The following is a 27,853-nucleotide window of genomic DNA, read 5'->3' on the forward strand; positions in this document are numbered from 1 at the left end:
TACTATTTTCCAGAAGCGTTTGGAATATTTGAGAGATTTCTTTCGATGTTTATAAAACCGTTACGCTGGATAAAAAGTTGAGTTTCGATTGAGAATTGGTACTGAGAGTGTATTAGCTCTGTTTATTGCGAGGCATTTCACTGTGTTGTTTTTCGTATTTGGAAGTAAATACGTGTGTAACCGTTGAGTGTGTTGTGTGATGCTTGTTTAATTGATGATGATTAATTTAGCAGTTGTTAACGATTTCTCCTGTACATCGTGTAAATAAAACTCCTGTGTTTTTATCAAGAACTGTGTCCTCCTTTCAAGAAAGTTGGAAGTCTCGCCGGATCCGTTACAATATTTTGTAAAAAATTTTATTGTGGGGGACCCTTTGTTGTGGAGGCCTCAGGGCAGTAGCCCTGCCTGCCCTCCCTTAAATCCGGTCGTGCCTTTGCGCAGGAAAGTAACTAAAAATGTAATGTCATCTACATCCAAAAGCTCACACTGTTTTGCATTGAAAAAGAGGTTCCCTGAAATCACGCAACACATGTCTGCAACTTCTGCACACTGTTGTTGTTCAAAAGCTTTAACTGTTAATATATTTTTTTAAATCTGAGTATTACACTCCTAAACTTTATTATTTTTAAACATAAATTACAGTAGACTCTCGTTTTACGCTGTTTCGATTATAAGCGGTTGAAGATTTAACACCTTTATTTTATTTTATGTGGAGAAAGTTTCAGTTTTACGCGGGTGTGGTATGCAAACAGACAAAAATTTCCCCTCTTTCAAAATCCAAACTCATAAAGATTGCAGATTATGCTTAATCAACTGCATTTTGGCTTGGTAACAATCAAGCTTGAGCCACCAGAGACCTTTTACGGCGATTGGTTCCAGAGTTCCAGAGCTCTTTCTAGAAGTAAAGTTATTGAACTCACTCAATTCAGAACTCACTGGAAGAAGAGCTTTTAGGAGTGCCAAAGGAGGACAAAACCAACGAGGATACCAACATCCATGACACAATACCAAAAACGTTCACATTGAAAATGTTGAGCCATTCCTTGACAATAAAGATGATCTTTCTGATTTGTTAGTGAAGGAAGATTCTATCATGGAAATGGAGCAAGTGATAAAAGATGCGTTAATGTTCTGCAAAGAACAACATTGAAAAATTCTTAATGGCTGCGAAATACTATCGTAGCCAGCTTATTTTTATAAACACGAAATTAATTTATGTTTTCTTGATACATGTTTATGCATCTATATCAATATAAGTACCCATTAAACTTATTATGAAATTAGTAATCACTAGAATGAAATATTTTTTTCCATTTTTGGAACCTATATTTTAACACTATTATTAGGTCTCAATTTACGCGGTTTTGATTTATGCAGCATTTCTGTGAAACATAACCCCCTCATAAAACGAGGGTCTACTGTATAGCTAAAACATAAAATTATCTCTGACAACAAAGTATAGAACATTTTGATTATTTTTTTTTCAAACACTCCTTTTACCCCATCGGTGGAGTACTGTAGGAAAAGAAAGAAAGGCAAAATTTAAGAACAATTATCATTTAAAATATTGAAGTAAAATGTATTAATCATCAGAACAATGAGCTCTTCACATAAATAATGGGAGCAACAGTAGCATATTTAGCATTTTAAAAATTAAAATATGATGAATGGGAAATAATTCCTTCTTTTCCTCCATTTTACCCCACCTTAGGAGCCATCCATAAATGATGTCATGTTTTAAGGGGGGAGAGGAGTTCATGACAGTGGGGAGGGACGGGCTAACAAAATGATAACCCATTTCGGTTGAAATAAAAAAGCATTTTTTTAATGAATTTGTTGTGTTACATGAGATTAGCAGAGGGGAGGGGGTAAGGTAGGTTAATGGTCAAATTTGTTGAGAAAAAGTGTGACATTATTTATGGACACACAGCCCCTTACTCTGTCAGAATCTTACTTGAGAGATTCAGTCATTTCAAGGTATAATGGAATAAGTTTCTCCACTTCATCTGTAAACTCTCTTAGTTTCTAGAAAAATACGAAAAATATTGTTCTGATTCTTTGAATAAGTGGTACAAGATATTTTTTAAATTTTAAATACATCATTGTGATAATGTAAAGAAAACTAAAATATTTCAACAAAGTTTCATTTCCTTTCATACAGTAGGAAATGTTTTGCAGGATTTTCAACAGACTTCAAAAAGGAGGCGGTTATCATTCATACCATATGTATGTTTTTTTTTTTTTTTTTTTTTGTCCACTCACTGTTGTCCACTGTTCTACTTTTTCCCCACTCAACTTATTCAACATTTTACAAGAAGCAATCTTAACTAACATAGCAGTTAAGAAAATACACCATTTCTCTTTTCTTAAAACACATATAGACTTACTTCAGAAAATTCTTCATAAAATAAAAAGCAACATAAGGACAAACATCTCGGAAATCATTTTGCATATCGTAATACCATTTGAAAATTCAAAATGACTTGGAACTTTTATTTTGGTGTTAGCAACTGATAGAAAGCTGACATAGACATCATCAACAATGTTATGATTTTTCCTAAAAGCAGAAGACTTCATGAATATTTAGATACATTAAACTGGAATCTTTGAATTGGAATTTATATTTTTATGTCTTACAACAGTGAAAGATAATTTAAATATTTGTTTTAACTCTTTAATTCACTGTTTGGTCTTTAAAAGAAGCAAATTATGCAAAGTACAGAAGCAAGCAACTGCTACTTGTTTCATATGTTGCAAAAGGGAGGAAAAGGCATTCATTTGCTTCTTTAGAAAAAGAATTCTTACATTTTTTAAAAAGTAATTACAGTAGACCCTCGTATTACGCAAGTTTGTTTTACCCGGTTTTGATTATGTGCGGTTTAAGATTTGACACCTTTATTTTATTTTACGTGGATGAGTTTTGGTTTTACGCTGATGTGGCAATGCAAGCAGATAAAATTTTCCCCTGTTTCAAAATCCTAAACTCCTGAGATTGCAGATTACACATAATAAACTGCATTTTGGCATGCTACTACCGTATATACTCGCGTATAAGTCGAGAAATTTTGTCCAAAAAATGAGATCAAAGGAAGGGGGGTCGACTTATATGCGGGTCAAATTTTCCGAAAAAAAATTTCCGATCAACGAGAGCTGGGAAGCTACGAGAAATGCCGATGTGCGGTTACAGGTAGTTGCTGATAAGTTGATCGTGTGAAAAAGTAAACTTATTCAAAAATAATAAATTAAAAAACCTAAATAATACACTAAATAAAGATAATTTTATTCCTCTTTATTAAGGATGAAATCAGCGATTAACAAATATCGTGAAACGTATGAAAATACTAATCGTCAACAGTCACGCCATTCAAATAATTAACTGCTATACTTTTTGTTTTAAGAGTGGCAACATACTTGCTTAATCATATCTTTTCAAAGCATATGCGTGCACACTTCTGCCTCCTAGTTTTGATATCATTGACGATTCTGCAGCCGCCGATGTATACGATGACGCGGTGATGACGGAAGCGGACTTTAATGAACTTTTTTTTGCGTCCGACTCGGAATCCGAGTTCGAAGGCTTTTAGAAATGTTTTCCTACTTAATTCCTATTTTATTTGTAAATAAATGTGTTCATTATTTTGAAATTTCTTTGAAAATAATTCGCGATGTTTTCGGAAAGTATGGGGGTCGACTTATACGCGGGTTTTAGATTTTTTCTCTGAAAAAGAGGGGGTCGACTTATACGCGAGATCGACCTATACGCGAGTATATACGGTAATTGAGTTTGGGCAACTGGAGACATTTTGTGTGATTGGTTCCAGAGCTCTTTCTAGATTTAAATGTATTAAACTCCCACAATTCAGAACTCACTGTATGAAGAGCTTTTAGAAGTGACAAGGGAGGACAAAACCAATGAGGATACCAACATCAATGACACAACCAAAAATGTCACATTGAACATTTTGAACCATTCCTTGACAACAGAAATGATCTTTCTGATTTGTTAGTGAAGGAAGATTCTATTGTGGAAATGGCGCAAGTGATCATGGATGCATTAATGCTCTCCAAAGAACTACAGAGAAAAATTCTTAATGACTGCTAAAAGACTATTATAGCCAGCTCCATTTTATAAACATAACATTTATGTTTTCTTTATGAATGTTGTGCATATATACAGTCTAAGTACACATCACTAGAATGAAGTATTTTTTTTTATCTATGGAACCTAACCCCTATTTTAACACTACTATTAAGTCTTAATTTACCCAGCATTTCCATGGAAGGTAACCCCCATGTAAAACGAGGTTTGAATACATTAATTTCATATTTTGCACAACAAAAATTCATCCTAAGCCTTCAAACCAGACCTATAAATTTCAAAACTGTATTTTATCGCTTAACTTCGATCAACCAAAAAAAAAACAACAACAAACAAGCAAAAAACACTCAATTCTGGTTATTCTCAGCTTTAAAATGAATCATCTTCAACATCTAATTAATTTTGCCCTAAAAACTAGGAAAGCCTTAAAAATAAGTACATAAAGAATTAAGATCTCGTACCTCGTATAATACAACTATGTCTGGTCTGTGTTTTCTTTGTTCCATAAGTTTATCATGCCTCTGTAATAATACATTGCAATCTTTGCATACTCTAATAAGTTGTTCTCCTCCACTCATGCTCATTGATGTCATTATGCTAGCACTGGATGCACGACGTGGAACTGGTTTCTGCTTGTTTATGGCACGGTACTCATCATTCATCACAGGCAGGGTTAGTTTTCCTTGGAAAAATTAAAAGAAAAAAAAATTGAGGCAAGGAATCCAAATTACTGTCCAACCACAGATTATATGGAATTTTCAAATGTCCGGAAGAGACGAATCTATCTGAATGAGGGGGAAAAGTAAAAATTTGATGCGTGTATTCCGCTCATTTGAATGAGACTCTACTTCTGCAAAAGCTGACATCACTAAAAATAATAGATTTGTCCATTTCCGACTGTAAAACGGATGTTTGTCTTTCCATACAATCCGTGGTCAGACAGTAATTACTAAAACAGCTAACAGATTAATATAGCTATTTTAGTCATGTATTGTCTTATATTTAAAAGAAAATGTAAGATAATTTTTAAAATGGCAGAAGTCAGCAACTTATTTATGCGTTTCATACTATTTTTTTTCCTTTTAAACTAAATTCCTTATAACTAGTCAACAGAGTTGTTTACAAGGGCGTATCAGCTCAAAAAGGAACAAGGGGCAGGTCGGAGATCAGAGGGATCAATTGTCAATATTTTCCCCATAAAATGCATCGAAAATGTACCTTTTGCTCCTCCCCCCCCCCCCATAAAGGTTTTGAACTCATGGGCTTTAGGGAAAGCACTTTTTAAATTTAAAATTTTTCATTGTGTATATGGGGTTTTGTGTAATAATACTTTTCTAAAGAAAGAACAGTTTTGGGTGGGGGGGAACTTGTGGAAAAGGGAAGTCTTTTTGACACTATTACTTTCATAGTGGTACTGCGAAGCTAACCCAACACCAATGACTTTCCTGTTTAATGATCTCCCAAAGAAGAACTATACACCTTCAAAAGCAAGTACCAAGTTGCTGAAGCCAAAATCTTTGAAAGGTTTAGAAATTAAGACAACCGTCTATTAATTAATTTTTGAAGTTTTTTGGCTTTTTTCTTTTATTCAAATATTTTCTGTTTTGGAAGGGATTAGTTGCCATCCCTTGCCGCCCTCTAAATATGTCCACGGTTGTTTATCGTTCCTAATCCTAATCATTTCCTAATGTTTTATGAAAGCAAAAATGTGGAAGAATTTTTATGTAATTAATTGAATTCCCTCCCATTTTCAGTTATTTTTCTGTGTTATCTTTGGCTATGTATAAGCTTTTACTTTTGAAGTGTTTTACCTTCTACCCTTTTCTTTCATGTTTCTTCAAACATATTCATAGCATCATTTCTAGAAGAGCGGATTTCTCTTTACACTGGAAGCTTTCAAGATCTAATCAGAAATTTTGTCACTAATTTGATTAGTTACAGATGTTGTAGACCTTTTCAATTTTTTCCCCCTCCTCTTGGTTGTTATTTTCCATGGTGTTTCCCTTTTTGTTCATTGGTAGTGTTATTTTTTGGAATATTTAGGGGCGGCATGCGTAAAACTTTTCCCACAACTAGCAGCAGTAAATTGGGGGCATAATCTTGCTTTCAGGTTGTTTTTCTAAAAAATAGTTTCTGTAACTGTTTTTCTCTTTCTGCACTTGAGCAGTAATTTACTAGGCATATTCGTTAAAAATTGGCTATTTTATTTTTGTATTCTTAATAATCAGGACATCAGGTTACAATGGGGTGACAGTTTTAAGAAGGCTCTTGATATTCAATGGGGATTGATTAACTCACAAGGATTGGCCTAGATGGGTCCGGAGTCTTGAATTCGTATTTGACAGGTGGTCAACTTTAAATATTAGAGCAGAATATGTATGTGTATTTTCTTTGGAATGCAAAGCTTTTTTACTTATTGGATGGAATATATTAAAACCATGTAAAAGAAAACAAATCAGTTTGTTTTTATTTATTTTAAATGTGTTTACTTTATTTTTTGTAAATGTTATTTGTTTATCATAGCTATTATGCAACATAACTATCATTTGCATTTTTTTAAAGAAAATAACTATAATACTTATACAGATGCAAAATTGAACTCATGGCAAGTAAGTTTCATACAAATTGTTGAGGGAGAAAAACTTTTAGAATCATACCTGTACTTACCAGGTGGCCTAGCGGGTAATGTTTGAAACAGAGTCTAATAGATAGTGCTAGGTGCAAATGAGTGAAGTCAAACTTGGTGCGCATGCTCCGTTGAGTGGGCAATTGTAAATGTGATGATCCTTCAGTGTGCAGTACGCTTTAGCATGTGATTGTCATTAGTAAAAATGAACAAAAATATTCGAAGGAATTTCGCGTATTTATTGTGCTACAAATGGCCAGATGTGATGAAAATGTGAAGGCAGTTCAAAACGAGCATAGCAGGAGAAGTTCCACAACAAGAATTGGCCAAACAAAAGGACTATGGAAAGGTGAGTCATTTTGTGCGTTTGACGGTACAAATGTTTTCCTTTTTGCTTCCATGTTTGTTCTGAAAACTTCAGAAAAATTCAATCCTCTTCCGTGTAGACTGTATGCCAAGTTCAAACGTACTGGATTGGTGGAAGACAATAAAAAAGCTATGGCTACAGTCACCGCTACTGTGGTCACTGACGGTTTTTTCGCTGCCGATTAAGACCCGATCTGCAGAAATGCCTAACTGCTGTCCTTGTTAAAGATGGCGGTCACTTCAAACTTCTATATCATTAATAGCCCAATATGTCCTTTCAATATAAGTCATTAAATTCTTCTCATGTCTCTTGTTTGTTTTTATTTTTTCATTTGTTTCAAACATTACCCGCTGGGCCACCCAGTAGGAGCAACAACAGCCAATGTCAAAACTATCAGTTTTTCAAAAAGAGGTTGTAAAATTTCAAAAAAAAATTCTGATTCTGTCCAATGATGTTCCTGTCAAATTTTCTGAGGGTTTATTCTGAGTGATGAACTATGCACAATGTGCCTGCGATCATATGCATAATATGTCATAATATGAAAATTTTTGAAGCTTGAGGGTATACGCCATATGTCTAAAAAATACTTGAGAGTATATGGCATATATGCAGTATGCCCTAAGGGAACACCACTAGTTCTATCTTTCACGCCAGAGCCCAGTGAAATTTTAAACACTTCCAAGAGATTGTCTCATGTACATTAAGAATGTACATGAGACAATCTCTGTGTTTAAAATTGTGTGTATATACACACAATTTTAAATTATTTTAATTACATGCACTTAAATTATGTGGCATCTCCCCCATTACGGAACAGAGGTCGCTATTAGCGCTTGGGAAGAATGTACTTTTTAATTTCACTTTAGTCATCCATCTTGTGTGTTGTACTGTCTTTGTGTTCTTGTGTGTGCCGTCCTTCTTGTGCTGTACTTAATAAAAGCTCAAAATAATGTTTGGGTCCTCTTTCCATTAAATTAAACTTCACCCTACTCATGTGGGACTCGTGGGGACACGAGAAGGGTCAAGTTTGATTTAATGGAAAGAGGAGCCAAACATTATTTTGTGAAAGCTTTTATTACGTACAGCACAAGAATGACGGCACACACAAGAATACGAGGACATTAGAACATGCAAGATGAATGACTAAAGTGAAAGTAAATTCTTCCCGCCCACTAATAGTACCCTCTATTCCATAATGGGGGAGATGCAACAAATTATAAGTTACATTGCTTGCTTTAGGTCTCAATAAAAATACTAGTTTTTGAAAAAACAGATCATAGGATTTAGGTAAATGTGATTACTATAACCGAACACTAGGGCACTTTCGAATCCAGGTTCGGGCATGGACGTCTTTCTCTCTCCTGTCCTTGTCCTTTCTTTATGTGAATGTGTTGTTATGCTGTGAATGGTTGCCTACCCTATTAACGGGTCCTTATGGCATGTGTGTACTGTAGAAGTCTGACTTCACACCAAATTATGGTACAGTTGGAAAAGTGAAGCAGTGAACCCCAAATTGCCAGCCTAGCTGGCACACGACAACAACAACAACAACAACTAGGGCACTGCATTACATTGGTTGGCATAGCACTGAAAATGTAACGACTTCGTGCTTAGATTACTACCATAAATCAAATCTGGTCAATATCTTATATTGGCTGTTGTTGCTTCAGGGTACAGATGTATTGGTAAGCTATAAGAAAGGCATTTTAAAAATATTATTGAACATCAACTTACGAGCAAACTCATAGGTCATAAAATAGGAACAAGAATGACACATTACTCCACCACACAATCTACAATGGTGACGACGGCGAGAAATTTTAAATGATTTAGCACATCCCGGACAAAGAGGAACATCACTGTCAGGAACCCAAGGAACAATTGTTTTTTCAAATTCTGAAAGTTTAAGAAATATTATGCATCAGTTGATGTCATGTTACTCTTGCTTCACATTTTGTGATAGAATATTTAAGAAAGAAAGGATAAAAAGTATGATATTAAGTCTACTGGAAAGTTCTGTCCATTTATGAAGAGGAAGAAAATGACAGTTATTAAAATATTTAACTATATTTTCTATATGATGTAATTGCCATTGCGGATTGAGACTTTTTGCCAGCATGATGGCAAATTATAAGTCCCATTTTTCAAGGATCTCTTGTCTTTTAGAGGTGAAGAACTCAAGTATGGCTGTTTTTAAATCTTCACATGCAGCTTAGATACTCTTCAGAAAGGTGTAGGACTAGGCTTGAAAATTCTTTCACATTCACCACACTTCCCAGATTTTGCACCATCAAATTTATTTTTGTTCCTCTATTTTTCAAAAACTTTGACATTGAAGAATGCCAAGAGGATGAAGGTGTCAAAACAGCATCCTTCACATCCAAAAACAAGGAGGTTTTTTTTTTTTTTTTTTTAATGGCATTTACAAAATGCCATCATGCTTGCAAGTCATGAAAAATAGTATAAAAATTAAAAGGTACCAATAAAACTGTTAAATGTTTTAAAAAAATGATATCTGTCTTTTAAAAAACACAAAACTTTCTGGTTGACCAAATATATTTCCATATTTTTTTACATTTATGTTAATAATCCCTTCCCCCTCAAAAAAAATCACACACAAAACTGTTGATTTTTTGGGGAGAATGTTTCAACTAAGATATCCAAGTTGATTCCCGTTAAAACGGACTTAAAAGGGACCTTCAAAATCAATGTCTTAACCATAGTTCATCATATTCAAAAAAACTTTAACAACAAACAATAGGATGGGGATCATAAATGCTTTTCATCTCAGCTGTAATTAGTGTTAGATAAGTTTGAATAAACAATGGTTGACTGTAGCAGATTTATATTGTACGGATTTTTAGATGATGGCTGAACACATAGTACTTAACCTTTTCTTACCTTTCCTTTTCTCTGGCTCATCTGCAATATCAGTTACTAATTTGTCCAAGCGTATTAACAGCTTGTTGGTTTCAAAAACATATCTATTAATTTTTTTCTCACGAAGTGACTTGAAATTCTGAGTATGACTGGATGTCAATCCTGGAAGAAAAAAAGAATTATGAAGTAAAATTCTGAAAAGCAAGCAGCACAATGTTTTAAAAATTGACAACATTGATTATCCAAACTCTTATTAATCAAACTGTTAAAGCTGTAGACTAGGATTTCTGATTGGTTGCCACTGGTGACTAGAGTCACAAAATATGGTAATCACTATTTCACTTTTGGTAGCCTTTTTTATAAAAATATATTCACAGTGCAAAAAGCAAATAACTTCTCTGCTGTTTTTAATATTAACAACAAAAAATTCGCTGATTTTAGAATTTTTGGCACAACAGGACTTGATTTTCGATGAAAAAAAATGCCAGTGGAATGAATTTAAAAAATTCAAAAAAAAAAAAAAACAGAAAATGGGAATTCATAATACGTTTTCCTCCTTTGAAAGGTGTCTGCATTTTTTTTATCTTATTTTCAAAAAAGTTTTCAAAACAATTAATTACAGTCAAACCTTGATATCTCGAACCTTCCTATCTCAAAACCCTTGATGTCTCGAGAAAAAAATTTTCCCCGAGCATTTTCTATAAAAATCCCTATGTATTTTCCATGGTTATCTTGAAATTTATTTTTTGAAACCCTTGATATGTCGAAATTTTTGCACAGAAGTAAGTTTCAATTCTCGTTTTCCTTTGACAATTTTTGTAGTAAAACCAGTTCCAGGGACAATTGTTTAACGTTTTTCATCCCTTTTCTCGGAAATTTTGTGAATAGGGGATTGGTGCAAGATAATATGGGAGTGTTGGTATGAGAGGGGTGCTATGTTTTCCCCAGAATTTAGAATCTTTGTGCATTTTTCTCAAACATGTTGTCCACTTTGAGGAAAGGGGGTTGATTTTTCGTCTATCAGTTTTCAAGCATAAACGGAAAATGCGTTCCTCATTTTCATCATTCCGCTTTTTAAACTCCTACAAAATGGCTGCTAAGAACTTTTTGAGTGTTGGGTTATTGGTTGAAGATAAAATTAGAATTTTTAAGTGAAAAAAACCAAGTTGAAATTGTTGTTCATTTCAAAATCTCATCCTATACACTTTCGACAATTATAAAATTTCAAATCTAGTACAATATTGAAGACTACTTTATTGATCTTAATTCGAAGTGGTCCCAGAGTACATATATAAACGTATAGTCTACATGTGTGTAATTGTGAGAGTTACTAGTGTAATTTTTTTAAAACCTTAATAACTCCAAAACTCCATCTCTCGAATTTTTTTCCCGTCCCAAGAGATTTGAGGTATCGAGGTTGTACTGTACGTTGTTTTCATTACAAAACTTTTATGAGAACAGATTTTTTGTTACACAATGCTTTTAAACTCCCTATCCAGTACAAAAGTAAGACATCAAAAATAATACATTGCATGTATTGTTTCGATACCCTGCAATGAATAAATACCACTGCTAATGACAATTAAATAAATGACCCTACTAAACAAGGGCGCCCGTGTGAAAAATTTTAAGGAGGGGGGGGGGGGCTCAGATATTTTCCCCATGGTTTAGCAGGATATTTTTCCCCATAGTAACCAATTTCAGTACAGATTAGTGTTATTAAAATTTGACATTTTTAATAACTTATTCATTAATTACTGGAAAAGAAATGTTTTTACATTTTTGCAAAGAAAAAAGTACTAAAAGGAAGGAAGTTCTAATTTCAAGGGGGGAGGGCTTGAGCCCCCCACTTGTCCTCCCCCCTCATATAAGCGCCCTCACAGAGATCTATAAAGATCAGGAAAGTGTATTTTCATAGTGTGATATTGCTTTCACAAATAAACAAAAACATGGTCCCCACTTTTGGAGACTGGGACTTCATTTTCACTGAAATGGTTGCCATTTGGCGACCGTTAATCTATGGCTTTACAAACTGTCCAATCATAATATTGAACTAGAGAGAACATGCTATCGCATTCATTTTTTAAGACCGAGTATGCAAAATTGAAAACATTCTCACAATGCATAAGAAACTTGGGAGAGGATAGGAAATCAAGGTCAAGGCAACAGAATTCTAACAGCCTAAATCTAGCTGGCATTTCTTTTTTTTCCTTTTGCCTTTGTTTCTCAGACAACTCTGGACTTTTCTCGAATCTTCTAGAATATTTGTAAGGTGAGGTAAGACTTGTTTAGAGTTAGAATGCCAAACAATAAGAATAGAGAACCAGATTGGATAAAGTGAGAAGAAACTTTGTACACACAGTATTTTTTAGATGTACCTATTCACTGCTAAATTTGATAGAAACATAACTTTTTTCCAATAAAAATATATATTTCAATCACTTTCATGTCGATAGAAGTATCCCTAAATTTATTTGTCCAATTAAACCAAACCTTTGCTGAACTGAACTACGGCAGATTCCAAAATGTTTGGATAATGATGGATGCTCGACTGACATACTGGTAAGAATATCTTTCTAACTTCTAATAAATTCTTCATAACCTTATGTTGCAAAAAGCAAATGCCTTACATGTAGCACAATTTTTCTTATTTAACTAATGTTATAATAAGAAACGGGAAATATTTCAAATCAACAAAAATTGGAAGAAAAATAGTCACTGCAACAAAATAAGTTTATAATAGTAATGTTAAGAAACCCGTAAAATGTAACAATAAATAACAAAATGTAACAAAAAGTAATACAAATCCAAAAAGATAACTGTAAAAAAAGTTGCCATACATATCTAGACAGGTCAACAGCCCATCCCTATTTAGTAAAATGCAGAAGATTATGTAAAAACATTGAGGAAATTAAACCTTAAAATGCTGCTAGCTTAAATAGATTTTACACTACAACAAATTATTATGTAAGTTTAAAGTAATTATAAATAAAGCATTTTATTATGAAGATCTACTATTGAAAATTTTTTTACTTTGGTGCTTTCATTACAAAACACATAATAAATTAAGAAATTACAAAAAAATAACTTTTGCCATAATTTATTAAAAACAGATCATTCTACAAGTTCTATCATTATTAATGAAACATCAGTCTCGTTTAAACAAATCCTGTTGGTTCCAACATACAATATTTGGTTAAGCAAGATATTTGATTGTGCAGGAAAAAATGTGTTTTATCTTACCGCACAGATAATATTTGTCTAAAAATATACGAATATATCAGTAGCTGTTTAAAAGAAGTAAAGAATATTAGTGGTTAAAAGTTTTTGAAATGAGGTCAATAAACAACAAAATATTAAATATAATAATTAAGTAGTTACACTATAAAAGCATGCAAGAATTTTTTTTAATAAGTTACAGCTTAAATTCAAAAAATCATTGTGTTGGTACCCTTTTCCCTACATTACTTTTTGAAAAAAGTCCATAATACGTGATTGCTTGTTTAAAGCGTTCTGGGAATAATTTTGCATCTCTTTTTTGAAATTTTAAAGAATATTTTAATCCCCACTTAAATTTTCAAAGTGCCTATTATTCTCTAGCCAAGGGGCTGTTGTGTTTGCTAGGAGCATTATTCGAAGGCCTTATGGAAACTTACACTTCGTGCTCCCAACATGGTCCACAAAAATTTTCTTTCTGTTCTGTTTCTTCATGTTGTTCCTTTTTTTTTTTTTTTTTTTTCAAAATTTATACGAAATTTTTCTAAGCAAAAATATTTACAAAAGCAGACCAGTTTTATTTGATTATCAGAAGAAATTATTCAACTAAACGGGGATATTTAACATTACATTTGTGGGGAAATATTCAGTTTCAGAAGACTTTTTATTCTTATTCGAGAATTATTTGTTCATCCTCTATCCCACTAAATTGAGACTGACAGTGCTTCAAGTAAATGTAACACAAACACATAAGGAATAAATACATTTGAATAAAATAAATCTCCCATTATTTCTCGTTCAAAGAGGCAGCAATTGCAAAAGATATTAAAATACAGCCATTGTCCAAGACGCATCCTACTTAAAACAATTAAAGGTTTCTTCAGATTTGCTTCAGTGGCTGTGCCTACTAATTCTATGCAAAACCATTGGAAGAAACACTAAGTCTGACTCTGAGAATCGCTCCAAGGTTCTTGCAATGCAGTGGTTATTGCTTTGCACTAGCAGAATGCGATTGTCATCTCTTTCTAATCTTTTACTATAAAATAATAGACTAAAGAACTTTTAAAACTTTTATTACATTTTATAAAATCAGAGTTTACTCCCCCTCTTCTTGCTACATAGCATCTCTATATCAATTTCATTTAAAAACATGAATATAATTCAAACAAATTTCCTTTGACAATTAAAATATAAAAGGATGACCACAGTAACAAAGCCAATAAGATGCTTGGGTTTATCAATCTATTTCAAACAAATCTAAAGAAGTTCTTCCGCCCTTATATAGAAGTTTGGTAAGACCTCATTAGGAGTATGCTGTTCAGTTTTGCTCTCCTTATCTTAAGAAAGACATTAATGTATTGGAAAAGGTTCAAAGGCGAGCTACAAGGCTAATAAATGGACTTTCTCAGACTATGATTCCAGGCTTAGAAGGCTGAAAATGTACAGTCTTGAGCAAAGAAGAGACCGAGGGGACACGATTCAGTTGTTTAAATTTATTAAAATGAAAGATGTTAGGGGGCTGAAGTTTAGCACTGAAAACGGGACAAGGGGTCATTGTTTTAAGCTATTTAAATCTCAGGCTAACATGGATATTAGGAAAAATTATTATTTTAGCAGGGTAGTGGAACCTTGGAACAGCTTACCGGAAGAGGTGGTAATGAGCAAGGGAGTAGATAGTTTTAAGAGGGCCATTGATCTTCACTGGGGATTGTAAATTGACTAGGACCAGTCTAGCTGGCCGCTGAGCCTGTTGCTGGCCGTCACTTTTGTATTTGTAACCTCTGAGACATCTTTCAGTCATTATGACAGTACAACAAAGATGGGGAAAAAAGTGTAATTAATCAATTACCAATCTCTTGGTCTGACCATGAAGGTAAATCTGAAGAAATATCATGCACTGGTGAAGGTTCAAAGTAAGATTTGTTGATGTCTTCACTCCAAGTATCCTGTTTCAAAATTTTTCTTTTTGCTTTACCTGGAAAAAAAATTACAATCAACAATCATTCCAGAAAATGAAAACGTTATCAAGACTTAAAACTATTTAAAAAATCTATATACCATACTATTGTAAAATAATAAAACTATACTATAAAAAATCTATATACTGTCGTTATAAATCTCTCAATAAGGGATACTTAGAGGACTGGACAACTTGTCCTGTAAAGAGAGGTGTCCTTTCTTTGGAGGTAAATGAATTCCTGCATGCTGTATATACTCAGTATAATTTCATAAAGCGTAAATTAATAACATTTAAGATTAATAATTAAAATTGTGTCATTTATATAATTATATAAAATTCAGACCTATTCAAACTGGAAAAAAAATTAATATTAAAACTTTCCATGTATAAACAATTTTGTAGTAAAAAAATTAATATTAAATTGTACATGTTAAACAACTTTGTGGTATCAAAGTTTTGTAACTGATTTTCATTTACTACAATTTTGAATTAATGTGTTGCATGGATTGTTGAATGTCATTTACTTTTCACTATTAATGTAAAACAGTGCACCACGGTGATTATATACAAAGTTTGTTATGGGCACACAATGTCTTTGGGGTGACATAAGAAAATATAGATGAGAGGGAAAAGCATGAATGCAGTTCTCAGCAGGGCCGATCCTAGTAGGTGTGCAGAGTGTGCACCGCACAAGGGCGACCGAAGCAAGGGGCGGCCGTAGGCCGCATCATGTAGTTCTTATAATCAAGAAAAATTCCTCAAGACTTTCTCACAAGGTAACTTATAATAAGTCGAATAAATATGCTGAATTTTCAATGTTCAATTATCAAAGTAAGTGTCGATTTCCCGACAGCATATAGCATAGTTTAAGAAAAATAGAATGATTGGGAACATTGTACTGATTCATTGTCCATTAATATTTACTCTTTACACACATGCTTCATTTGGTTGCAAGATTTGTGACAGAACCGGTAATCAGGCATGGATACAGGGGAGAGAAAATGGCCCCCTCCTGAAGCATGAAAGAGTGCCTTCTAAAAAGAGCACCGAGGGCGGCCACTAATGTTTACCCCCCAAACTTTTATAGACCTAAACACTGAAAACATTTTTTATTTATATATATAAAAAAAAGCTATACTGATTAGATGTTCTCATTATAAGCATTTCAAACAACAAAATCTGCGTTCAATAATCGTGGATGCGTGGGAAGAAAGTGGAAAATTCCGACTTCTTTGAGAGTCGGAACTAAAATTTTGTAATTTTCCCCCTTTACAACAATTTTTTCTAATTAAAATCCCGAATGAACTGCCTGGTTTCAGGTAGGAGAACAGGGCTCTTGTCCCGGGTAGCAAATTGAAACGAAGATCCAAAAGGATGCCATGACCTCCTTGACGAGACTGAAGAAGGCTTAAAATTGCGTTTCTAGGACTTTAATTTCGAAACATTTAACTGGTTGAAACAATGATCTTAAGGACCCAATTAAGTCTCTGATTCATCCCTTCCACCGTAACTTAATCAAAAATAGCCTAAAAAATGTTGGCTTCGAAATCTAAAATGTGTTTTTAGAGGACAGCCTTTCCTAATGTCATCAAAAATTGCTTAATGACATTTTTCGGATTTCTTTTTCGAAATTTTTGCGATGGACTTTTTGCGATACTACCAAAGCCAGTCTCAATTAGCGTCTTTAGAGAAGCACCTAATCCCACCCCCTCTCACTTAATTTATTGAAAAACAAACTAAAATTGCGTTTTTCAGACATTAGTTTCAAGAACTTTCGGAGAAGGACCCCGGATCCCCCTTTCCTCCAATGCAATCACCATGCCTCAAAATTTCGTTTTTAGATGGTTCCGTGGAGCCACAGAACCCTTCCTGCCTAAACTAACCTAAAATCGACTTCAGTTTCTAAAAACAGTTCGTGAGTGCACAATGAACCCCCGGCCGCTCTTAGTTCCATCGTTGTCAAACAATGCCTAAAATACGTTTTTGGGACTTCAATTTCTAAAAAATTCCGGAGGAGAACTGCTTGGCTTATGTAACTTTTTACCGCACCAGGGCATACCCATCAATCGTCGAGGTGAGGTGGACAAAAGTCTATAGTTGTATTTTTCAGATATTATTATCGAAAACTATCTGTAAGATCCGCCGAAGCTTCCCATAATCGTTAACACGTCACCAAAGATAGTATAAAATTGCGCTTTTTGAAACATCCGCTTGGGAGCCCCAAAACCCTTCCTTCTAAAAAATAACCTATAATGGATTTTAGTTCTGAAAAATATTTCGGTTTGGAATATTTTCACGTTTCCTCTATTGTTTTTAAATATAGCCAAAAATGGGTTTTTGAAACAATAGTGCCAAGAAATTACCGGAGGAAAGCCACCAGATCCCCTGCCGTCACCAAAGACAGCCTAAATTTGCATTTTAAACTTCAATTTCGAAAACCTTTGATGGGAGACGATTGAAACTCCCACCCTCTAGCAACGTCAACAAAAGTAACCCAAAATTGCGTGTTTAAAACTACAGTTTCGGAAAATTTTCGGGAAGAGCGCCAATCCTTCATACGCTACGGTCACAAAAAATAGCTTCAAACTGATTTCAATTTTGAAAGAATTTTAGGAAAGAACATCAACATTCCTATCTCCTTATACCCGACTCTTTTGTCCTTGCAACCGAACACAACCAATGATTAACTAAAACTATTTTTCATAAGCCAATTTCGATAATTTTCTCGGAGCAATCATCCCTCCCCTTACCCCCCCCCCCCCCGCTTCCCCCCTCCTCCGTCCTTCCTCTGATGTCACCGAAGACAGACTATAAAATGCGTTTTTAAGACTAGTAAATTTTGGTATTTATTACTTTCTTCAAAGATATAAATTGTACCTAAGGAGTTTCTTATTATAAAACTTTTCTTCTTTTTTTATAAGTTCATCCTTCTTCTGTTTTTTCCCCCTTTCTTTTTTAAATTGGAACTTGGTATAGAAATTTGAAGAAAGATTTATATGGACGTTAAAGATTAGTCAAAATATGCAAATTACTCTTGAGGGGCGGCACATTAGTCTATGCACGCGGGCGGCCGACACCTTAGGATCGGCCCTGGTTCTCAGCAAGGATTTTTGGATACTTATTTGTTATTTGCAATTTAATGTCAAGACAACCTTTTACCAGTAAATTTTTAAACAAAAGAAGAACCTTAAATTCCAATAAACTTGATATTTCAAACGCAATTATTCATACTTTTCTTTTGTATATTTTCTTTGTAACTATTCCTTAAATACAGTGTCCATTAATGAGAGGCAATTACATGGAGGTCCCTATTCAAAGGGACTGGGACCAGAAAAGTGTCCTCTATTCAGAGGCGTTCCTTAAAAGAGGTACTATTGAACATATATCTCACTATTACCATAAAAGCATGTTTCATAAAGTTTTTCCAAAGCAATCTTGTTTCATAAAAGTTCTTACGTCATGCAGGTAGACAAGCACGTCATTTAGGGGGGTCAACTGAACACTCTGGCTTTGAAAAATTTGATATTTTATGTACAGTAAACTCCTGATTATCTGCGGTTCAGATTATCTGCGGGTCTTTTAACAATTTATTTTATTAATTTTTTAACGGTCATTAAATGTTTTTTAAACTTTTAATTGTGTTACTGTTCGTTTTTAACTTTTACATGCTTATATTTTTTACATTCAATGTTAGTAGATGCAACGTAGCAATGTTTTTAGCTATAACTTAAATGTATGTTTTAGTTTTATTCACATTTTTAGCTATTGTATATAGTAATATCCATAGGTGGATTTAAGACTGAGTTCCTGGGGGGGGGGGCAGGATTTTTTTTCAGTAGCATTTTAAATTGTCCCCCACCACCCAGGTTTTGGTCTGTTTTCCTGTGATGCATAAGGCTATGCTTTACTTTTGTGTGTGTGTGCGTCGTTTTCATGTTGTCCTTTTTGAATTGACCTTAAGAAAGGTGACTGGTATCAAGAGAGTGACGCAAGGCTCCCTTTTAAGTAGGATATAGAATATCTCCAATTTTAGGGGTCCGGGGGTTTCTCCCCCGGAGGAAATTTTGCAAAATGGATAGAAAATTCTGCATTTTAAAGCATTACAAGGGTTAATGGGATAGATAAAAATCTCGGGGAAAAAATAGACAAATAACTTTTCTAAAAAAGTTTTATGATTTAAATGTGCTTTGTGATGTAAGTTAATACTTTAAAAGAAATGCTGTTCAGATTTAGAAAATATGTAACATGAGAGTAACATACTACTTATTAGAACAATTCATAATTTATAAACTTGATAAAAAATAAAGTAGAAGCACACTTTGCTTAGGAGTCTCAAAGACTTATCTAATTATTTTCAAGGTTTGGTTGGTTACATTTGGTGTTTTGACAAAAGAGTCCTAGTAGGCTATGCTGCACCAATTCATTTCAAGGATTTTAGAACATTTAATGATTTAAGGCACCTCATTTGCACTTTCCAGTCTCTGAAATTGAGTACTAGATTATACAATTGCACAGTATTATTCAAACTTTGTAAAAAAAAAACAGCAATTTTATGTTTAAAAGAAAAAATAAACTATAGAATTTTCTCATTACAACAACCTTTTTTTTTAAATCATAAGCAGTGCAGAAAACAAAAAGGAATAGAGGTAGTGCATCATTTTTTTCTGGGCTAAACAGATAAACAATATGCAGTAGAAGCAAGATAAAAGCAATCAATACAAAAGAATTTCCAAAATACCATAAATTCTATAAATTGATTAAATAAATAGCAAGATATAAAACATGTGAGTCACAAAAAGTTATTTCAAGTAATATGTTATAAACGTAAGAACCATGATTTTTACACATTTGATGCAAGATGTAGCAAGGTGCTGAATTTGACATATTTTGGCATTCCTCCCCCTACCATTTGCTAGAAATTTTAAAATTTAAGGTTTGTAGCCACACGTTTCCAAACATTCAAGTGTTTTCAAGCACTTGAAGATGAAATTAGTTTTTTCAAACACTTTCCATTTTTTAAGGAACAAATCATGCAATTTTTTGCGAGTTACGGACCCACTTCAAAGCAGCGGCCCGAAGCTGTAGCTTGTTTATCTTATAGGCAAATCCGGTCCTATATGTAATTCCCTCTTACCTGCAGATTTTTCTAATTTTTATGAAAATTCGTCAGTTTTTACGGTTAAAGGATTTTTACAATTTTACCAATCTAAACGTGTAAATCCAGAAGGTTCTTCAAAATCTTTCGTCCGTAACACAAAATATCTAGTTTTTGAAGTCACGCAAATTGAAAATAAACATTCTGAAAAGAAAGAAAACAAATCATAACAAGTAGAACGGGGGGTTCCCTTTGTTTTAGGTTCTAATTTTAAAATAATCGTCAATTATTATAAGTGTTGCAGCTGAATGCATAGCTCGTTCAGCCTGTATTTTCTTTTATATACTTGCCCAAATGGTTTTCAGTCCAAAATAGTGAATTTAGGCATATTTTCGGCATTCCAGTGACAGCTGTACTATTTGTATTTAATGTTCTTTTTTTTTTCTCCCATCACGAAAGGACATTCGCTATTCTCTTCATTTTTATTGCACTATGTACTCAAAAAAGAAAAAAAAATAAACATTTTTTTTTTTTTTAAAGATTTTGGAAGATGTGTTGTTACTATTTCAAGTCCTCCCAAAACTGGAGTCATTGCCCTCTATGCCCCCCCCCCCTCCTGTAAGTCCACCCATGCCCTTCTGAAGTAGTCAAAAAAGAAATATGTTTTTAAAAAAATTTTTGGAAGATGTGTTATTACATAAAGTCTTCCCAAAACTGGGGGGGCATTGCCCCCCTCTGTCCCCCCCCCATAAATCCGTCCATGGTAATATCGTTTTTTACCAATTGTTCGGACTATCCACGGTCTTTGCTTATTTGCGGTTACCCTGCCACCCTATTTTGCGGATAATCGGGAGTTTACTGTATAAGTAGCCGCAGTTTTTGTTGTTTTCTGATGACAATTGCACTGAGTTCACCCCCCCCCTAAAAAATTCGAAATAGGATGGGCCAGTAGCTAGACAATTTTCATTGCTAATACTTTGATTTGCAATCTTCAAAAATCAAATCTTGTTTGCAATGTCACTTTGATCTTGATTTCATAAATATTTTCATGTGACCAAGATCGATCATAGTATACTTTTAATTAATTTTTATTAAAAAAGCTCACCAAGAAATCCTTTTAGAGACTGGAAAGTATCATGGTCTTCCGTCGAATGGGCAAACTCAAAATGTTCTTTCAACCGATCAACAGTCACAAAATCACAATAACAATGTGGACACATAAGACCTTCACGAATTTCCCCTTCAACAATACCAGCAGATTTTGCCATCTTATATTTGTCTATGAAGAAAAAGAAAAGTTATAAAACAGAACACAGTTTAACAATAAAGGTACACTATAGAAGTGAAACTTTAATTTTACAGGGGAAAATTAAATTTAGCGAAGGGTTGTATTGCCTGTCAATTTGGTGAACTTGATGAACAAGTGACTTGCCCTAAAACCCCTCCTTCATATTGGTCCCAAGAACACTTTGGATCCAGACGTTTCAAGTACTTGTAAGTGCACTTTACTACAGTCTCTGGCTGCTATGTTGTAAAAATAACTGATTAAAAGTGGAGTAAAATGCACTTTCAGCAAATCTAGCACTGTAACTAATTTATTAAAATTAATAACAAGTACTCAGGACATATTTCATTTTAAGAACCAAATTTTTATACCTATCTTGTTTTAAATGTGAAAAAATGAAATTTTCTCCTTTTATTAAATGAAACAGTCCAACATTATGAGTCTGAAAATTAGAGACCAGTTTTCTTCAACGACGTTTTAGTAAATATACTAATATTGCAACACAGCACAACCTAAATGATGGCTCAACTGGCAGAGAGTGCTAAGCTTCGATCCCAGCCGGGGGATCGATCCAGGGTTTGATTTTTAAGTCCGCATTGTAAAAAAAAGGAAATTTTGTGAAACAAAGAACTATTTTTGGAGCATTTTTCTTTTATATATATTTGCTGAAAAAATTCTTTCATACAGCATGTTTAGTTGTCACAAATCTAATCTGAAATTCCTTTGGAAAGGACTTCACTGGGAATGACTACAACCACAGACAACCATAAAGAAAACGAGAATGGCACGTGTACGAGTTTTTGTCTCACAGTAACAACTAGATTACTTCTGTCACACAAATAGCTAACCGATGAGAATTTCAAAACTCTTGCAAAAAAGCTCACTTCAAAAAGAAATTTTATAAAACAATAATTTAAAAACAAAACCTATTTTAACCATTGATAGTTACATAACATAAGAAAAACAAATAAATATAATGTTATACTAGAAGCAATAATAATACCAAGGCTGAAAATTGCAAAAATTCTCAAACGGAAGTGTTGCAAATAAAAAGAGGGCCATATGATAAAACTAGTTTTTAAGTTAAAAAAACTGGGCTATATACTTGAGATTATTATGATTGCCTAAGAATAAAACTATGCAACTTAGCAATCTAAAACATAGGGGTAATCAGGGGTCTGGCCAGAGGATATTTGGGTCCGTTAACGGACCCTTCACAAAAATCCGATCAACCAAAACGGACCTTTCACAAAATCCCAAACAAACAAAACGGACCCTTCATAAAATTATGATAAACAAGATCGGATCTTTCACAAATTGTTTATTGAAAGAGCAAAAGCAAAATAACGCATATTTCAGTGTATAAACCATAGTTCTGTGTGTAAACCGATAATTTTTCGAGCCTATTTTGAAGTCAAATTAGAGGGATCAGCTTATACTAAACCAGCTAATTTTGAAAAAAAAAAAATCTGCACTCTTGCGGTGCTGCGATGCTCCTGCAAGTGATAAGTAATTGCTACTGCCAAATAAATAAATGGTTGTTTGTTTTATCACAGCTAATTAGCAGCGGTGTTGTAGTAAACTTTTTTGAAAAGGCATTGGTAAGCACTTTTCTCGCTCATGATTTAATAAACAATAATAATATATATCTGCGAAATGAACTTAGAACTGCAAAGGGATAGATAGTAAGGGTGGGGAAAAAATATGATCTCTTCAGATAGGGTTACCAACTTCAAAATTATCACCACTTAGCGTCTGGCGTTGGCGTTGAACCTTTATAATGACTTGATTAGAAAATATTCTTATCATTTTACCAGCTTGTCAATATTTACGTTTTTGCGGTCGCACGTTTAATTGTTATTTTGGGAGAAAATTATATGAGTTTTGATTTTTCGATGCTAACAAGGATGATTAACTTTAAATAAACGCTTTTAATTAAATTTTTTTTTTCTTTAGATGTCTACATTTTGAAAAATGCAATCTTTTAACATCCCATATGAGAATCATATTTTGTTTTTTTTCCAAGCTAACTTCGCTTTATTAGGATGCAAATAAATGAAAAATCTCTTAATTTCTGTTGAAACTCTCATTTCAAGTTTTTAAAGCAAAATTCAATTTTCTGTTATGAGTCAAAAATTAAAATGCTGAATAGATGGTTTATTTTATTTTATTTACTTTTATTATTATTATTATTTTTTTTTTTTTTTTTTTTTTTTTTTGCATCAACTGTGTCCACAGATATTAATGAAATGTTTATCATAGGACTCTAAAATGCAATTTTAAAATAATTTTATCAAAAATATTTCTTTTACAAGCCGTTTTTATACTTTTGATGCCTTCTTTTTGAGAATTGCGATCTCTTTGCATCCGCTATGGGAATCCGATTTTTCGAATTTTTGATGTTTATTACACTTTGTTAAGAGGTAAACAATTAAAATATCTTTTTATTTTTGTTAAAATCACGGAATTTATAAGTTTTAAACGAAGTTCTGTGCTTTTTAAGAGTGTCTTGGGTCAAAAAGTTAAATGCTGATCCCTATTCTGAATTTTATTTTATTTATTTTTTTTTTGTTACAGTTATTTTAAATTACTGTACAGAAATATTTCTAGTATAATTTAACATAATGTAGAATGGTAGATAAATATTGATACTTGAGAGAGCGATGCCCCCCCCCCACCCCCGTCAAATATCAGATAAACACTCCAGAATGATTTTTTCGACATAGAAGAGTAAAAGACTGAACTTTAAGTTTAATTGATGCAGTTTATGCCATCTCTAAATTGTAAAATTTCGTTTCAACAAAAAAAAAAAATTATTTTTTTTTTTTTTTGCGAAATTATTTGATTTTTCACAAAATTATTTGATTTTTCACAAAAAACGGCCCCTATGAAAAATCCTGGACAGACCCCTGGTAATTCTAAACTGGGTTTGACGTTAGGATCTAAAAGTTAGCCGTCATTAGTACTCAGCTTTTAGTAGCTAAAATGTTGCCACAGTTTAAAAATCTAATTGCTTAGCCAGAGCTGACATGACAAATGGTTAAGAAAACTATACGCTTGTCAAAATTTGTCAGAAACTATTGTTAGGAAGCCAAGAATAAAAGGGAAAATTGATATTTTGCTTTACTTTTTGTATCAGTCCTAAAGTTATGAGAAAACTCAGATTTATTTTTTTAATTTTATTATTATTATTAGGACTCAGCTTTAATCATTTTAATAGCTAAAATGTTGCCACAGTTTAAAAACATAATTACTTAGCCAGAGCTGACAATGGCAAATGGTTAAGATAACTATGCATCTGTCAAAATCTGTCAGAAACTATCGTTAGAAAGCCAAGAATAAAAGGAAAAACTAATTTTTTTCTTTACGTTTTGCGTCAGTCCTTAAGTGATGAGAACATTCAGATTTATTTTATGAATTTCATCATTATTATTTTTATTTTTTATTTTTTTTTAACAGGATGGAAAAAGTTGTGGAGTGGAGACATTTCACTCAAATTTTGCTGTTAATGTAGTACACAAAAAGCAACTTCTAAGAAATATAACTGAATAGTAATTAAGTAGATAAACAATTCAACAGAGAAACACAACATTTTTAGCAAAACATTTAAAAAATTTAATTTGAATACTTTCAGTATAATTTAATTAATTAAATACAATGTCTCTGCAAGAACTATCACAGAAAAATGCACTTCGGTCATAATTGGCAAAACGTTAAAAAAAAGTAAACAAGGCTCAAAAAAGTCTGCATCCATTATAATGGAGAACAACATAAAACAAATTTCAAAATATTTATAACACAAAATATTGAAAATGAAAGAGAATGCAGTAATTTAACATTAATAACAGTTTAGGGTAAATAGGATGATTGAATTGTGCTTCAATCATTAGGGTGCCTTCATGGGAATTGATAATGAAGCAGATTATGCCGGTGACATTTGTATGGGGGAGGGCGGGGTAGTTCTAGATCTATTTTTTTGGGGAGGGGTTTCTTGCTGATGGGGGGGGGGCTAGGACACTCGCTATTTACTGTTGGGGGAGGTGGAACACCCCTGGATACTTATAAATCGAAAACTTCTCTTCAAAAAGAACGAAATGATGGGGCTCACTAAACTTATAGAAATGTTAACAATAATAAAAAGAGGACTTATAGGTTTAAGGGAAAAAATGCGAGATGTATTCAATGAAATTTCAGTTAATAACACACCAAAAACTGAAACAAGTACCTCAATTATTTTTCATTGGAAATGAATGTAACAGCAATGAAAATTAACATACACAAGTGCAATAAAGATATTTTTCCCTCTAAAATTATCAATACAAAATTTTAGTTATTTAAGCTATAGCAATAAAGCACAAAATTTAGTGCATCAGGACAGAATGGTAAGGGTTGCGCTGAACCCAATGATCAACAGAACATCAATAAAATCTTCCTGCACGATTTTTTGAAAAAAGTATTTCGGGGATGCACCGAAGCACCCACAAGTGACAAACGATGACAAACCGATTAACATGATTTGTTATGAACCCATGATGCCAAAGACGCAGAAAATAGAGAAAATGTAAATGCCAATATATGTCGTCTGCTATTTTTCTTCTCCTCTCATCAATGATGCATACAGTTTAATATAAATTTTTAATAGATTTCACTAAAAATTAAACTCTTAAAAGAGACTGAAATCAATGCTGACTGGGGAGAAAAGTACACATATGCAATGGAGAAAAAGCTTTAAAGGGAGGAGAGGACACACACGTGACTTTGTTAGTGCTTGACACAGGAGAGCCCGTGAGACAGCGGCCATGGCAGAAGCGTTGCGTCCTCGTAGGCTACGTCATGGCGCAAAGGGACTAAAGTGCAAATTATACACCATTTGACTTTCTTTTATAGTGGGATAGGAGATGAAACGGGTTCTTGCATTGGAAAAAGCTTCATTTTTGGCGGACTGTTATATTGGAAGTTCACTATTCAAGGCATGCCCGGATCTATAAATTTTGGGCCCCTTCTGCAATAAAGTCTATTTGCAATTCCAATAAACTATAGGGGGCCCTGCAGTTACTGTCAAGTGGCGGGTGAAAGAGGTAAAACAAACAAATGCCGTAACTTATAACTTGCTTTGACGCTTAGTGAATGACAGTAATTTTTCGTCGTGTTTGTGGGTAGCTTTCTTTTCTATTCTTCTGAAATTACAATACACCACAAACTGTCTGAAGCCTGTAATTTACCCCAAAGAAAACACGTGGAATGAAATGTTTTACCTTTTTTTTTAGTATTATTAATCACCGCAAGGTAGCGTATTCGAGCTCTGGAGTTGCGAATAAGGCCTCTCCCCAGAAGCTAGAGTCCCTATATGAAAACGTAGTTTTCAGAGTTGCGACAACAGCTACGCTCGGAAAACGCAACCGGTTACAGGGGGGGAAGATAGGGTTGCCGCCGAGCTGCAAGATTGGCTCCTTGTTCGCTTTCGAGTTTCGTTACAAAAAATAGTCACAAGCGGGAGCGGGAAGAGTGGCTGAAACGGGTTCTGAAGGATGTAAAAGCACGCGGATTCGAAAATGCATGCAGTCAATAAATGAAACGCTCGATTTTGATTCAAACATTAAAAAAAGACAAAATGGCCCTATGTTAGCAAAATTAAGAGCAGATTTTTTTTCTTAAACCTTATTCTCTTAATACGATCAATTTTAAATTAATCAAAAGATTCCGAGACAACGAAAATTATATTATAATTTTAATTGATTCAAAATGAATGACACTGATTAAGAAAATTAAAATAAATAAATAAGCAACAAATAATGAACATAAAAAATTGCTTGTTTTTGCTACATTAAATTAAGCTTTATAAAGATATTTGAACATAGAAATATTTCTTGTATTGATATCAAAAGCATTACTTTTTTTTTCTATAAAAGGAAAAATTTACACTTTTCTGAAATTTTCAGAAATCATTAGCTTAAAAATTCCGAAAGGAAATATATGCCTAGGATGCCCACCTACGGGGGGTGGGGGCGGTGGGTGCTGTTAGGGGTGTGGCACCCATGTATATGCAAGGGAAAGTTTGAAAGAGTAATAAAAGAAATATGTAGAAGCTTAAAACAAGGTATCCTACCCAGGCCAGGATCTATACATTTTACGCCTTCCTGCAACAAAATCTGCATAGCCCCTCCCCAGAGGCCATCAGTGTATATTTGTAACGTTAAATAAGTCTTAGTGCTAGGTTTTTTCAATTTTTTTCTTTAATTTCAGAGGCCGTTGGACCCCTTAAGACGTGGGGCACCCCACACTGCGGGGATCCTATCTCGCCCCAACCCACTCCAAAAAAAAAAAA

At 33.6% G+C, this 27,853-nt stretch overlaps 1 protein-coding gene across 3 annotated transcripts in view; it reads right to left on the reverse strand.

Moving 5' to 3' along the window:
- The window catches only part of LOC129226309 (rabenosyn-5-like), a 29,908-nt gene extending 3,822 nt beyond the window's left edge, over positions 1-26,086 (reverse strand). The window contains exons 1-7 of one of the 3 annotated variants that reach the window (XM_054860922.1): positions 25,806-26,086; positions 21,349-21,522; positions 15,038-15,163; positions 9,994-10,134; positions 8,827-8,988; positions 4,561-4,781; positions 1,955-2,025 (exon numbers count right to left, since the gene is read on the reverse strand). In XM_054860922.1, the coding sequence (XP_054716897.1) occupies positions 1,955-2,025; positions 4,561-4,781; positions 8,827-8,988; positions 9,994-10,134; positions 15,038-15,163; positions 21,349-21,511 (884 nt within the window). In that variant the 5' untranslated portion in view covers positions 21,512-21,522; positions 25,806-26,086. Of the gene's footprint in view, positions 1-1,954; positions 2,026-4,560; positions 4,782-8,826; positions 8,989-9,993; positions 10,135-15,037; positions 15,164-21,348; positions 21,523-22,531; positions 22,607-25,753 lie in introns of those variants that run through there. The other 2 variants (XM_054860915.1, XM_054860928.1) reach the window with 2 other exon arrangements.
- Positions 26,087-27,853: the final 1,767 nt, after the last annotated feature.

The sequence above is a fragment of the Uloborus diversus genome, chromosome 1 (genome assembly GCF_026930045.1).
Source record: "Uloborus diversus isolate 005 chromosome 1, Udiv.v.3.1, whole genome shotgun sequence".
Classification (NCBI taxonomy): Eukaryota; Metazoa; Arthropoda; class Arachnida; order Araneae; family Uloboridae; genus Uloborus; species Uloborus diversus.